General features: G+C 34.2%; 1 protein-coding gene across 2 annotated transcripts in view; it reads right to left on the bottom strand.

Annotated features, from left to right (window-relative positions):
• Positions 1-10881: 10881 nt before the first annotated feature.
• LOC119545759 (paired box protein Pax-6) overlaps positions 10882-16239 on the bottom strand; it is a 38899-nt gene continuing 33541 nt past the window's right edge. For both annotated transcript variants that reach the window (XM_037851648.1, XM_037851733.1), the window contains exons 6-9: positions 14063-14317; positions 13859-14007; positions 13102-13304; positions 10882-13049 (exon numbers count right to left, since the gene is read on the bottom strand). In XM_037851648.1, coding sequence (XP_037707576.1) covers positions 12955-13049; positions 13102-13304; positions 13859-14007; positions 14063-14317 — 702 coding nt within the window. In that variant the 3' untranslated portion in view covers positions 10882-12954. The remainder of the gene's footprint in view (positions 13050-13101; positions 13305-13858; positions 14008-14062; positions 14318-16239) is intronic.

Here is a 16239-nt window from a genome sequence, read left to right as displayed (position 1 = left end):
GTTGTAACATGAAATTAAAAATTCATTTTTCATAAAACATTATGGTTCTTGGGACCACGTAACTAAAAATGTTTCCAATAGTAATATATTTATGCGACGGTAACTTCCCTTATAAAATAAAACAAAGCGTTTAATTAAATAATTTGCAAATAACTTCACAAACTCACTTTTTTGAATATCATTTTTTGATTAAAATTTGTTTTATTCAAAACTAGTTTTCTTGTGCATTATTTTTTTATGATATATGTATTTATAAGTTTGATTTATAATATAAAGTTATATTTTAATTGATGTAAAAGTTTTTTATTGATTGTGTACAACTATAAATAAAAATTATATTGCATTTTAACAATTGCTTAATATTAACATGGTATTTGTTTTTTTCGCATTAAAAAGTCGGTAAAAAATGGTAAATACTTGATATTTTTTAATTCAGCATTTCATCTGGTCAATTTATTGCTATAATGAAAAGTTACTTATGATAATAAGAGAATATATTTGTAGTACGTAAACGTTTTAGACTATAAATTTCATGTATCTGTGTATGTATGTATAAATAAATATTGAACTTAATGTATGAATAATAACATATTTTGATAGTGTATGTATGGATTGTACATATTTATTGGATTGCGTAGATGTCATACTATACCGAGCATCAACGTGTATCAAGTTGCATTGCTGGCACTCGCGAATAAAAAAGTTAATTTAATGTTCTAATATGTACACAAAAATTCCCACCAAATCAAAACCTCAATAAAGTTAAATCATCGAATTATAACTTCGGAATGCCAATAATTACATACCCTTGCAAGTATAAAATGCATAGTTCTCCATTAAAATTTGTTATATCACAAACTTAAATACCAGTTCCTATTACACAATATTTTGTACTTCTTTTGATTCTTAATCATCCAAAAGTACATACGGGGTCAGGCAGTTTGACTATAATTTGTTTAAAAAGCGGAAATCGGTGATTCCAAAATTACAATGTACTAAATAAACGTACTAGCTGGCAACTGTAAAGATTGTGGGCCAAGCATTTACATAGATCAAAATGCAATCTTTACCAGAAACAAAATGTAATATTCATTCCACTAACGATTTTAAAATATAGATGTTTCTTTAATTAAGTAACCACGTCTAGTGTTGTAATATAACGATATGCATTAACGGTAATTATTGTGCTAATAACTTTTTTGAATCCAATTCTTAATTAAAATTGGTTTTACTTGTGGATTATACAGTCCATTTTCCAGTGATGCAGTTGACATAAATAAAGTAATTCCGCATATATGTAAAAACAATACTGGGTCTACTTTATATTGGTTGTACTTTCTAAACATTCGGTCATTGTTTTCCTATTTTTTGTTTTTTTAACCTTTAACCCACAATTATTGTTCCAATTTTTAAAGATCCAACGAGTGAATGCTACAGGTATTCCATCCGTTTTTTTAAAATGTATGCATAGTGCTAATATATAATTCAAGCAATTTATATTACAACATTTAACAATCTGACGAACAGTTTTATCGGTGGTCTACACATAACAGACATTTTCTGCGTGTTAAAAAGCTAAGATAAAAGCTTTTAATAGCTTAACAAATGCCATTTACTTCGACGATTGTATGTGTGCGACATCACCTCCACAAAAACAAGCCAATCCTTAGGAACTTATTCAAATTTGTGTAGATCCCATAAACTATTACCCAAAACAAAATCAAGGACCGATCACTATAAATTCAGATTACAAAATTCAAATTACAAACTGACTTTAAAAAACCAAGCAGACAAATCTTTTTATTTTTTTATGATTTGGGCTCGTTTTTGAAGATTGAAAACGATACAAATTCTAACTCGGCCTTTGGAAGACCGAAGTGAGATTTTGATATCCTTACATTATAGATTCATTTCGTTACAACAATATAAAGGTGGAGTCAATAAAAATCTTTAGTTCTAAAAGTATTCCATGACTTTAATTATAATTTTGTTTGTGAAGAATTTTTGATTTTTTTTTGAGTGGCATTGCTGAAAATATCACGTAAAATTGCAAGGGTATACGTAACTTGGCCTTTTAAAGTTATCCTTTAAACTACCGACAAAAAATAAAAAATTTACTTTGGATCATAAGAATCATTTTTTAGCAATGGAAAAACCGACTGTAGAGATTTATTATATCAACAGCCAATTTAAAGGCGTATAAAATAATTTAAATAAAGTCTGCATCCTGAGTTGCCCTTATCCAAATGAGATCATCGTGAGAGGTACACTTGCGCCCAGAAAATTCGGTACAAATATATTTCCATACGTTTGTGTTTACTTTGGTAAGCTATAATTCCTAAGATACCGGTATAAAATAAATATACTTCTTTTGACTTTATATTAATTTTATAGTAAATTATTTAAAATGGATTTAAATATTTGGCTCAAACAACAGTTTTTAAGTAAAAATACATATATATGTGTTGGTTGTGCAAAAAGTACTACTTTAATTTTTTTTAAATGTACCTACTACTGCAAATGCTTATAAAATATATTTTATTGTTCTTTAGAATTAAAGGCTACATAATCCAACTAACATATCGCATAAGAACGCTCTAATATAAAAACATATATACCTTAAAAACAAATTTCACGATAACAAAAAAATATTTAATAATGCCTCCGAAAAATTATGATTTTTTGACGAATACATAATAAAGTTCCCGAAATTCGGTATGCAGAATTTTGTTGTCCTTGCAGCAAAATAAATTATAATATTAAAAAGAACCGTGGTAGATAAGAATGTATAAATGTACTGAAATAAATCATGGTGTTATAGGCAACCTACAATTTACCTATACAATAAGCAGAGTGGAACAATAAATTAAAATAAATCATTTGAATACAAATTCGCTTGCTAATGATATTGAGATCAGACAATTACCTTCTTGTTTGTTCCGTAATAGCTCTATATATTTTGCAAGGGAATTTACAAAAGATCGGATTAACTTTAAAAGCGAAACGTTGCACCAGTCTTACTACTTGTATTTGCTAAGTAATATTTATATGATAATTATGGTATTTTAATCTATGTGTGTATACGTGCGTGTAATATATTTGAACAAATATACAATTGTAAACTGTGTAAAACTGTCTTTATTGTAAAAAAAAGCATTCGGAGAACAGGGTCCTTGTATATTCTTGATCAGGATCAGTAGACGATCTAGCCATGTCCGTCTGTCCGGATGAACGCTGAGATCTCAGAAACTATAAGAGCTAGGCTATTGAGATGTGGCACGCCCAATCTAACGCCCACAAACCGCCTAAAACGGTGGCTCCTACAGCTTTGATGCTAGAATAAAAATGTTAACTGAAATGTATTGCTCTCGATCCCTATCGATTGACCCAAAAAAAGTTTGCCACGCCCACTTTAACGCCCACAAACCGCCCACAAACTTCAAAAAATCGTAAATATAAACGTGGATATCTCGGAAACTATCAAAGATAGAGAACTGAATTCTCAGATTTAGATTCCGTAGCCTTGTACGCAGCGCAAGTTTGTTACGCGAATATGCCACGCCCACTATAACGCCAACAAACCGCCCAAACCTGTGGCGCCCACAATTTTCATGCTCGATAAAAAATTTTAACGAAAAGAATGTCATACGTTTTTTCGAAGTCTTTTCGATGTTACATTTGATATGAAAAACATATCATACCAATTAGAAATGTTGATTAATATCATAATGATAAAAATAAGATGTGTGAAAATTGTGGAGACAATATCAAGCCGTTCCGTTTTTTTTCTTTGTAATAGGAAAATAATTATAGCTTCGTTATTTTTGATAATTTTCTCTTCTACATGTATATAACAAGTTTTCCATATTTCAGAACTACGAATTATATTTTATAAAAATCTTTCTTTCTTTTTTCCCAACTCTCTAGCTCTTATAGTTTCCGAGATCACAGCGTTCACACAGACAGACGGAAATAGCTAGATCGACTTAACGAGTGACCCTAATCACTCTGATGTCCTTGCTAGTTGTTGCTCCCTGCTGCGACGTAGTCCGACGTAGCCAGAGGAGTCTTCGTAACAGTCGATCGGTTCCCCTATACAATCCTCCTGAGCACACGGCTTCTCTTTAACTTAGATCGCCTCCATTCTCGGACTCAATGTAGCCAACGGACACGCTCTTTAGGCTTACGCCTAAACGTCTGAATTGGCAGGATTCGTCGTGCCACGCCGGACCAGTTCCTACCTAACCATTCGGTTCTGAATTCGGAAACTTATGTTGTCCCGAACGGCTCGACCTAGCGATCTTGCTCGTTGCTGACTTTCTCGTCTGTATCTTCCTGACTGTGACTTAGCTTCACGTTTTTCAATCGCGTTTCGATCCCGCTTATATGGGCCTCCCCGTACCGTTATCCTTGGAGTCCTCTGCACATGGCACCACTGGTAGGTATTAATAAAAAATTGTTTTAAAACAAATTCTATTAAAGACATTTTCTGCGTGTTAAAAAGCTAAGATAAAAGCTTTTAATAGCTTAACAAATGCCATTTACTTCGACGATTGTATGTGTGCGACATCACCTCCACAAAAACAAGCCAATCCTTAGGAACTTATTCAAATTTGTGTAGATCCCATAAACTATTACCCAAAACAAAATCAAGGACCGATCACTATAAATTCAGATTACAAAATTCAAATTACAAACTGACTTTAAAAAACCAAGCAGACAAATCTTTTTATTTTTTTATGATTTGGGCTCGTTTTTGAAGATTGAAAACGATACAAATTCTAACTCGGCCTTTGGAAGACCGAAGTGAGATTTTGATATCCTTACATTATAGATTCATTTCGTTACAACAATATAAAGGTGGAGTCAATAAAAATCTTTAGTTCTAAAAGTATTCCATGACTTTAATTATAATTTTGTTTGTGAAGAATTTTTGATTTTTTTTTGAGTGGCATTGCTGAAAATATCACGTAAAATTGCAAGGGTATACGTAACTTGGCCTTTTAAAGTTATCCTTTAAACTACCGACAAAAAATAAAAAATTTACTTTGGATCATAAGAATCATTTTTTAGCAATGGAAAAACCGACTGTAGAGATTTATTATATCAACAGCCAATTTAAAGGCGTATAAAATAATTTAAATAAAGTCTGCATCCTGAGTTGCCCTTATCCAAATGAGATCATCGTGAGAGGTACACTTGCGCCCAGAAAATTCGGTACAAATATATTTCCATACGTTTGTGTTTACTTTGGTAAGCTATAATTCCTAAGATACCGGTATAAAATAAATATACTTCTTTTGACTTTATATTAATTTTATAGTAAATTATTTAAAATGGATTTAAATATTTGGCTCAAACAACAGTTTTTAAGTAAAAATACATATATATGTGTTGGTTGTGCAAAAAGTACTACTTTAATTTTTTTTAAATGTACCTACTACTGCAAATGCTTATAAAATATATTTTATTGTTCTTTAGAATTAAAGGCTACATAATCCAACTAACATGTCGCATAAGAACGCTCTAATATAAAAACATATATACCTTAAAAACAAATTTCACGATAACAAAAAAATATTTAATAATGCCTCCGAAAAATTATGATTTTTTGACGAATACATAATAAAGTTCCCGAAATTCGGTATGCAGAATTTTGTTGTCCTTGCAGCAAAATAAATTATAATATTAAAAAGAACCGTGGTAGATAAGAATGTATAAATGTACTGAAATAAATCATGGTGTTATAGGCAACCTACAATTTACCTATACAATAAGCAGAGTGGAACAATAAATTAAAATAAATCATTTGAATACAAATTCGCTTGCTAATGATATTGAGATCAGACAATTACCTTCTTGTTTGTTCCGTAATAGCTCTATATATTTTGCAAGGGAATTTACAAAAGATCGGATTAACTTTAAAAGCGAAACGTTGCACCAGTCTTACTACTTGTATTTGCTAAGTAATATTTATATGATAATTATGGTATTTTAATCTATGTGTGTATACGTGCGTGTAATATATTTGAACAAATATACAATTGTAAACTGTGTAAAACTGTCTTTATTGTAAAAAAAAGCATTCGGAGAACAGGGTCCTTGTATATTCTTGATCAGGATCAGTAGACGATCTAGCCATGTCCGTCTGTCCGGATGAACGCTGAGATCTCAGAAACTATAAGAGCTAGGCTATTGAGATGTGGCACGCCCAATCTAACGCCCACAAACCGCCTAAAACGGTGGCTCCTACAGCTTTGATGCTAGAATAAAAATGTTAACTGAAATGTATTGCTCTCGATCCCTATCGATTGACCCAAAAAAAGTTTGCCACGCCCACTTTAACGCCCACAAACCGCCCACAAACTTCAAAAAATCGTAAATATAAACGTGGATATCTCGGAAACTATCAAAGATAGAGAACTGAATTCTCAGATTTAGATTCCGTAGCCTTGTACGCAGCGCAAGTTTGTTACGCGAATATGCCACGCCCACTATAACGCCAACAAACCGCCCAAACCTGTGGCGCCCACAATTTTCATGCTCGATAAAAAATTTTAACGAAAAGAATGTCATACGTTTTTTCGAAGTCTTTTCGATGTTACATTTGATATGAAAAACATATCATACCAATTAGAAATGTTGATTAATATCATAATGATAAAAATAAGATGTGTGAAAATTGTGGAGACAATATCAAGCCGTTCCGTTTTTTTTCTTTGTAATAGGAAAATAATTATAGCTTCGTTATTTTTGATAATTTTCTCTTCTACATGTATATAACAAGTTTTCCATATTTCAGAACTACGAATTATATTTTATAAAAATCTTTCTTTCTTTTTTCCCAACTCTCTAGCTCTTATAGTTTCCGAGATCACAGCGTTCACACAGACAGACGGAAATAGCTAGATCGACTTAACGAGTGACCCTAATCACTCTGATGTCCTTGCTAGTTGTTGCTCCCTGCTGCGACGTAGTCCGACGTAGCCAGAGGAGTCTTCGTAACAGTCGATCGGTTCCCCTATACAATCCTCCTGAGCACACGGCTTCTCTTTAACTTAGATCGCCTCCATTCTCGGACTCAATGTAGCCAACGGACACGCTCTTTAGGCTTACGCCTAAACGTCTGAATTGGCAGGATTCGTCGTGCCACGCCGGACCAGTTCCTACCTAACCATTCGGTTCTGAATTCGGAAACTTATGTTGTCCCGAACGGCTCGACCTAGCGATCTTGCTCGTTGCTGACTTTCTCGTCTGTATCTTCCTGACTGTGACTTAGCTTCACGTTTTTCAATCGCGTTTCGATCCCGCTTATATGGGCCTCCCCGTACCGTTTTCCTTGGAGTCCTCTGCACATGGCACCACTGGTAGGTATTAATAAAAAATTGTTTTAAAACAAATTCTATTAAATTTTGTTTGTAATGAGAAAGTAACAGACAAATAAGTACAGCTTTGTTACTTGCATACCCTTGCAGAGGGTATAATGATTTCAATCAGAAGCTTGCAACTCAGTGAAGGAGACGTTTCCGACCCCATAGAGTATATATACTCTCGATCAGCATCACTAGACCAGTCGATCTAGCCATGTCCGTCTGCCCGTGTGAACGATGATATCTTGGAAACTATCAGAGATACACAGAGAGAATCATTCAAGTAATTTGCACTCAAATTAAGAATTTTTTGTACTAAAAAATCTCCTAGCTCTTATAGTTCCCGAGATCACAGCGTTTATCCGGGCAGACGGACAGGCGGAAAGTATGTAACAGGCAGAAGGAAGCGTTTCCGACCCCATAAAGAATATATATTCTTGATCAGGATCACTAGCCATGTCCGTCTGTCCGTATGAACGCTGAAATCACGGAGCTAGGCGATTGGGATTTGGCATGCAGATTCTTGAGTTTCTTGCGCAGCGCAAGTTTGTTTCTGCAAGGTGCCACGCCACCGCCCAAACCTGTAGCGCCCACAATTTTTATGCTAGAAAAAAATTGTAACTTAAATGTATTAGTCTCGTCAATACCTGATCCAAAAAAAGTTTGCCACGCCCCATAACGCTTAAATCTCACATTACCATGTACTGAGATCGTAGGTAAGTTGTGCATTTCAATCTCGATTTGCTGAATGCATATCTCCATTTCCCTTTGGTCCCTTTACCTGAGTAACGGGTATCTGATAGTCAAGGTACTCGACTATAGCGTTCTTCCTTGTTTTTCTTTAAAGATCTAAGATAATTGTTTAAAAAAGAAATAATTGACAACATAACATATACATGTATGTACGATTTTATTAAATCTTTCTTTAGAACATCAGATACATCTGTATATTCTGAAATGTTACAATAATTTGTTCTAAATATAAATTTGAACCATACATAATATTATATACGACATTTATTATATAAACCTGAAGGCTTTTTCGGGGAGGTGTGTTTATCTGGATGAGATGTTGGCGTATTTCTTTTATTGGTGTCAAGTTCGTTGCAATGCTCTTCGATCGTATGTTAAATATGTATTTGTTCATCAAACGGTTGGATAATTTCCCGCAATTACAAAAAGGTGCGCATTCTTGAAAACCATGTACGTGTATGTAATTTGTTACTAAACTCGTTTTCAAAAATATAAAATATTATTCAAAGATATTCAAATTTAGAGACAATCATGAACTCAAAATAGAGTCGTTGTGTAATAACGTTTTCTATTGCAATAGTAATTTAGCCATATGTTACTTCATCTTAATGCTATCCGATAAAATGGAAACGCTGCTTAATAACTATTATGTGGTTGTTACTTATTTACAATGTCTATAAACAATTGTATGTGCATGTACTCAGTATAGGTTATTTTTATACACTTGCAGGATTATAATTTAGGTCAGAAGGCAGTGAAGAATGTGTCTTCCCTATAAAGTATACATACATATTTTTTAACAGCTCTACCTGTCAGGTTTTCGCATTTTGAAAAATATCTACATTCATTTTCATTTAATTTTTAATCAGATCAACAGGGACTAGTACTTGTTACTTCGTTGTTGCTTGGCGTTTTGTAGTCTTAGAAATATATCTGAGATCTGCCTTTATTGACTAGTTAATTTTTGTAATAACTGCAAGGGTATAAAACATCGTTTTGCGAACAAGACGCCTTTTTTATTTAAATTATATATTTGAGTTTAAAAAAAATGTTTTAAGGCGGTAAAAACATTTACTTGCAATCAAGCTTTTATTGAAATTTGTACATAAATGTTTAAGAATGACCGTATCCGCTTCGACTTATATTTCATAAATGTTAACTTAAACCTCAATTGATAATTCCACTATATGATCTTCGAATTAATCTTGAGATATAGTAACACTGTAAAACTTGAGTATTAAGCAAGGAAAATAACTTCATATTAATATCTCAAAAATGTAAAAAAAAAATCATTATGAGATTAAAAAAAGACAAAGACCAAAACATTGTCCAAGAAAAGAGGGGAAAATACCACTTACACATTTTTTACAGGTAAACGTAATAAACCTTTTTTAAAATTTATTTTATATATTAAAAGTATATATTATATCACACGGACATTAGGGTGGACCGTTTTTGTATGAAATTTGTAAGGTTATACTCTCATTGTATTAAATATTTCCTTTTGGTATCATTAATGCGTAACAAAAAGAAAAAGTTAAAAAAAAAAAAAAAAAAAAAAAAATAAGCTAGCTAGGCGGGTTTAAGTGTTATGGTCGTTCGAGTGGGAGTGGCACCCTGCTGAAACTAACTGCAACTAAATTTGCATGCCAAGTCCCAACATTGTAGATATTACAGTTTCAGAGATATCTGTGTTCATATGGACAGACGGACATGACTAGATCGACTCGGGTAGTGATTCTGGTCAAGAATATATATACTTTTTGGGGTCGGAAACGCTTCCATCTACCTGTTACATACTTTCTGACGAATCCAGTATACCCTTTTACTATTCGAGTAACGGGCATAAAAACTGCTTGGGACGGGACCGAACACGGTCCTTTTGGGTTCAAAAACAGAAGCTCTTGGGTCTAGGCTACTTCGAACTGATTTAACTCATGAAATAATCTACTAATTATTTCCTTTATTGGATCAGAACAGAAAAGTTGACAAATTAAGAAAAGGAAGAAACATTTTTTGTGTTGGGTGAGTCGTTTTCACTGAAAGCTTGAGACCTCTGCGCACCGCCTAAACTTTAAAATAAAACAAGATAAAACGCTATGGTCGATGGCATCGGCTATAAGATATTAGATAATCAGCTAATGGGATTGTGAGAGGGATGGATATATGCTTAAAGCAAATGTGTTTTTTTTACAAACACACCTAGCTTAAAGCACCCCCTACCGCCACATATCTTCTTCTTCTTTAGCGCCGCCTAGCCTATACCGCCCCTAGCGGATTGGTGGCGTGTTCTCAATTGAATTGCAAAATATTAACTTATTATTATTAATTATTTGACTATAACTTTTTATTGACTCTGATTTCAACAATTTTTTGGCATGTAGATGGGTATTGATAATAGGAACAAAATCTCTCAGCCCAAGAATCTGCATGCGAAGTCCTAACATTCTTGCTCTTATAGTTCATACGGACATGGCTAAATCTACTCGGCTACTGATTCTGATTAAGAATATATATATACTTCCCACAATTTTTATGCTAGATAAAATTTTAACTGAAGTGTATTGGTCCAATACCTATCGATTGATCCAACAAAAACTTGCCACGCCCACTCTAACGCCCATAACGCTTAAATCATTCTACCGCCGGTAGGTGGCGCATTTCAATCTCGCTTTGCTGCTTGCATTTCTGCATTTCCATTTGGTCCCTTTAGCTGAGTAACGGGTATCTGATAGTCGAGCTACTCGACTATAGCGTTCTTCCTTGTTAATGAAACAGAATTTGTTTAATTATAGCTTTGGTGTTTTTTTTTACATTATTTTATAATCCTAGGAATATCATTTTTTAATATTTCAGAAAGAATTAATTTAAAAAAAAACCGGAAAACTATATTATATGACTGCCATCGGAACGATCGGATAAATAATGGGAAATAATAGAAAAATATTTATAGCTCTGTTGTTTTTGATCATATTCTTTTCTACTCCGGTATATAGCATTTTTTCATTATATCAGATTTGCGAAAAAGATAATAAACATCGGACTACTATATCATATAGATCCATAAGAATGATCGCAAAATTAATGTCAAAAACACTAAAATATGAAATTGAAATGTAACATTATCTGGATATTTCTGTAATTATTTGTAATTTTCTAAAAGTCGTAAAGTTCTGTATATACATTGCTCTCACAGGGTCGACTTGCAAGGGTATACAAACTTCGGCTTGCCAAAGATACCTTTCTTTCTTGTTTTTTTATTTTTATTAAACGTGTCAAAAATATTTATATATATTACTTATTTATTATTGTTTATTTACAAGAAAGGAAGCTAACCCTTGTAGCTTAAACTACAACATGCAATTAATATAATTCGCATATTACAAAAACGTTATGTTCGGAAGATTTGTATATAAATAACCCTGTAGTTCCTATGGCAGCTATATGATATGATAGTTCAATGCAAAATATTATAAAAGAGTTAAAGTCGATTTCCGACTTCAATATGCTTTCCTAAACCATAAAACCTAACACATTGAAAAACTGACTTAAATGTTTACTTCCTGAAATTTTTCCTCTGAAATTTTGTGTACACCTCCGCTATTAGGTTATCGACGAAAGTTTTAAGTATGGGCTAAATTTATGTGTCGATCCACTAGGGGACTTGTGGCATTTATTTGCCCCGCACGAGTGAAAATTAAAAGGAAATGTGGTTTTCAAGGTTTAACACAATTATGGTGAAATACTTCTGTATCTAAAGGCGTTATAGCAAAACACTTTAAACGCAAACAGCAAAACGGAATCTATGGAAAATTCTAGGCAATATGATATTTTCCTCAAAAATAAACACGAAAACCAGTATTTTTCTTTTGCAAATGCGGAGGGTGATACGCGGTTTTGGGCATATGGTTTTGTTGGCAACGTGGCTTATTGATTGCCTTCCGCCCAAACGATTTATAACGTTTTTCACGTCCATATAAATGTATCAAATTTAAGACTACTTAGATATTTTTTGTCAAGTACTGGCTATTTTTCTTTTGCAAATGCGGAGGGTCAATTATGATTTCCAAGACATAGTATCTTTGGCAATATTGCTTAGAATTCTCCATGTATTACGTCCCCTCTTTCGATTTATTATGTATACATAAAATTTTCAGTTGGTTTGACAAGACTATGCTGATAGTCAGAAAAATTGGTTTTGACATAAATAATGAAAAGAAAGTTATTTAAAATATATTTTTTATTGCGTGTCATATACGTTTTATTATCTTAGAAACAATGCAGAAATGCTATAACAAAACTCTCAGCAGATACGGAACTGAAAACTTAGAGAAGCTTAAGAGAAATCGATGCGAAATTGGCTTTAACTTACTAAAAAGCGTGTAAGATTTCCTCAGCAACAACAGTAACCATACAAAATCATATTAATTTAAAAGATTTTGCATTTAATGTCGTTTTGAAATAGAGTTAATTTAAAATAGTTGCCGCGGGTCGGTATGGGTCTTTAAATTGTTTAAAAATCCCGAACGTTGGCACTACCAAATGATTCTGATTTGCCTGGAATACGTGGTGATATGGGAACTAAAAGACCTTGGCCTATGACAACATCTACATCCTTCCCCGCCCCCATGTTCATGCTTAAATATCTTGATGAACAGCACATTTTCTGACTACTCAAACTAGGTGGGACATTGTTGCTATTTGTAGTTTGCATAGTAACATCGGAATGCGCTTTTTGGTGCTGATGCTTTTCCTCAACTGCATGTGCGGCAGCGATGGCAGCGGCTGTTGCCTTTGATAGAATTTCTGATGGCAAATTAAAGATTGACGATCACTGGAGTCGTGGCCAGTAGTTACTTCCCGTAAGGTCCGATACATTTTGCGTTGAAATCTGGACAGGCACCGAAACGCCTGCAGAAATGACCCCTGAAAAATGTAGTGTTATATGTACTCTAGTAAACATGTATTCACATATTACCTGTATTTGATGATGGCATTGGAGAACCGTTGGCATAAACACCATGCTGAGGTGGCTGTTGGTGCGCAGCTGCAGGATTGCATGCTGTGTTTCGGTGGTGTGGTGGTACATAGGGAGATCCTAGTGATAACGGATCATGAAACATGTAAGGATAGGCGTCTCGTTGCTGTAAGCACGACGGTGTCATCGATCCTAATGATGAGCTGTTGTATGGTTAAATATGTTTAAAAATTATATTCGAATTAATTAAGACTAAAAAAATTTTAATATTAACCGAGATTTATACTAAAATTGTCTAAATCCTAGAATTACAATTATAATTAAAAGAATCGTAACGACTCACATATTCTCTACAGTCAACAAAATTAACTTAGCTGAAAGTGCACTCTGTCGTTAGTACCGTGAAGCATAAACTTACTCAACTTAAACAATGTAAAAGTTTTCATTGAAATAAAGTTAAATTTTTTTGGAATAAGAAGATTTTTAAAAAAGTTCTAACGTTTGTTGGAATACCTTTTTTCCTTAGAATTTGAAATATTAACAACGCCCGCTGCAGTCGACTGCCTCAAATACCGGGATCCCGTACTATGTTAACCAATTTAAAAGAAAATATGCCTTCAGTAAAGGTGACGTTACCGACTGAATTGTGCGATACTAAAGCATAACATAGCACTGGTAATTTTAGGTGTATTGGACGGACATTGATCAAGAACATTTATACTTATTAACGAGTAGAAAAATGTAAGCGGAATCTTACTTGTAGTTTTCAGCCATTGTTGCTATCGGTTGCGGGATAGATGAGTACATGGTGTTAAACCCAGTGTTCAAGGGTAGCCGCGGTGCGACTGCCTGAAGTGGTGGACTTTCAGAGCTGGTGTGTGCAGCATTAGCGTCTCCACCCAGAACCTATTAAGTACGTTATTAGCAAATGTAAAATCATTTGTTTCAAAAAAAATCTTACAGTTGCCCCATTCGGTGTCTCAGGTATGCTATTGCTAATTATAGCCGATGACCCTCGTTCCGACACGTTGATTGCTGAGCTGGTAATGCCGGGTGTTGAGTTATTCGACGTTGCTACAGTGGAATTTACAGCTGACCCCGAAGGATTATTGGTCGTGCTGGCTCGACCACTGCCGCCCACGTTATCGGCCGACCGTCTCTGAGTTCTCATCTTTTCTTCACGACGCCATTTGGCTCGACGGTTTGAGAACCAGACCTGTTATAAATATTCCACGTTAGAATTTATTAACTTTTGTACTCTGGGATGTAAGATTATTATTATTATTATAGGATAAAACATATATAAACTAAAAACTAAAAACAGGAATAAAAGGGAATGACTAAATATTTTGTAAAATACTAAGACTCCATAGAAACCTGTTATAAGTAGCAGATAGAATAAAAAAATCAAAACGTTAATGCTTTATTTGTCAGTATTTCTATACTCGTAGAATAAACAAGGAAGAACGCTATAGTCGAGTACCTCGACTATCAGATACCCGTTACTCAGCTAAAGGGACCAAAGGGAACTGGATATATGCTAGCAGCAAAGCGTGATTGAAATGCGCCACCTACCGGCGGTAGACAGATTTAAGCGTTATGGGTGTTAGAGTGGGAGTGGCATATTCGCGACGTATTGACAAGACCAATACATTTCAGTTAACAATCTTGCGCTGCGTACATGGCTACGGAATCTAAATCTGAGATCCCAATTTTCTATCTTTGATAGTTTCCGAGATATCCACGTTCATACTTACGATTTTTTGTAGTTTGTGGGCGTTAAAGTGGGCGGTGCAAACTTTTTTTTGGGTCAATCGATAGGTACTGATGAGAACAACACATTTCAGTTAAAATTTTTATTCTAGCATCAAAACTGTAGGAACCACAGTTTTGGGCGGTTTGTGGGCGTTAGGGTGGGCGTGGCACCCTGCTGAAACAAACTTGCGCTGCGCAGGAATCTCAGGAATCTGCATGCCTAATCCCAGTATTGTAGCTTTTATAGTTTCCGAGATCTCAGCGTTCATAAGGACAGAAGGACATGTCAAGATCGACTCGTTTAGAGATCCTGATGAAGAATATATAATCTTTATGCGGTTCAGGGCATTTCGGTTAGCGCGGTTTAGCTTAGTTAGTCATTACTTTTAAAATAATAATTCGATTGTAACGATTTTCAGCATTTAGATTGATGTTGATCAATAAAATAAATTTTAATTTTAATTAATTTAAAACCAAATCTTCAAAAATGGGGGCGGCAGACAGACTTTATAGGCACATTGGTAAAACAGACTTGCGCTGCGCAGGAATCTTTAAAATCTCTTTAGAGCTTAATACATTGTAGCTTTTATAGTTTCCGGGATCTCAGAATTCATATGGACCGATGGTCAGACAGCCAGATGGACATGACTAGATCGACTGGGCTAGTGTTCCTGATTCAGGATATAAATACTTTATAGGGTCGGAAACGCTTCCTTCTGCCAGTTACATACTATCCGACGAATATAATATACTCTTTTACTCTACGAGTATTTGGTATAAGAAAAGTAACGGGTATTTCATAGGTGAGACATTCGACTAAAGCGTTCCTCCTTTTTAAAGTTACAGAGTTAAAATTTGAGATTTAGATTTTTCCAGTGCCTTAGAAGTTAACGATTTCTTCAGCAGCGCCTTGTTTTTTTTTTTTTTTTTTTTTTATAGCAAAACAGGATAATTTGAAATTCAATTACAAGAGAACCATGGCTGACCGCCAAGTTTTTCTGCATGTAAATTCTTAAGAAATCGCTTTCCATTGAGAATAATTTTTTAGAGAATTTCGGATGTGAGTCACCTCTTCTAGGGTATTACCAAAACTAATCCATGGAAGCAATAGTACATGTTTACTTAATGGAACGAGCGTGCGTTATTGCATCCACCTGATTCAGAAACGGAAAACTGTTTATACAAAAAATAAGTAAATTGAAAAACGAAGAGTAACAGTCTAATGAACCTATTCCATTGGTCACGCAGTTCAGTTTATGAGCAGAAACACCCTTTGCATGCGGTTTTACTTGCAACATCACACAGACGAAATAAAGCGAACTTAGACTTTAGCAAAAACAAGGGGTGAAAAGGGATTACAATACTTACAATACTACGCTTTAA

Source organism: Drosophila subpulchrella, chromosome 4 (genome assembly GCF_014743375.2).
Source record: "Drosophila subpulchrella strain 33 F10 #4 breed RU33 chromosome 4, RU_Dsub_v1.1 Primary Assembly, whole genome shotgun sequence".
Classification (NCBI taxonomy): Eukaryota; Metazoa; Arthropoda; class Insecta; order Diptera; family Drosophilidae; genus Drosophila; species Drosophila subpulchrella.
Note: the sequence above shows the minus strand (reverse complement) of the source record. Positions and strands in the feature narration are given on the sequence as shown.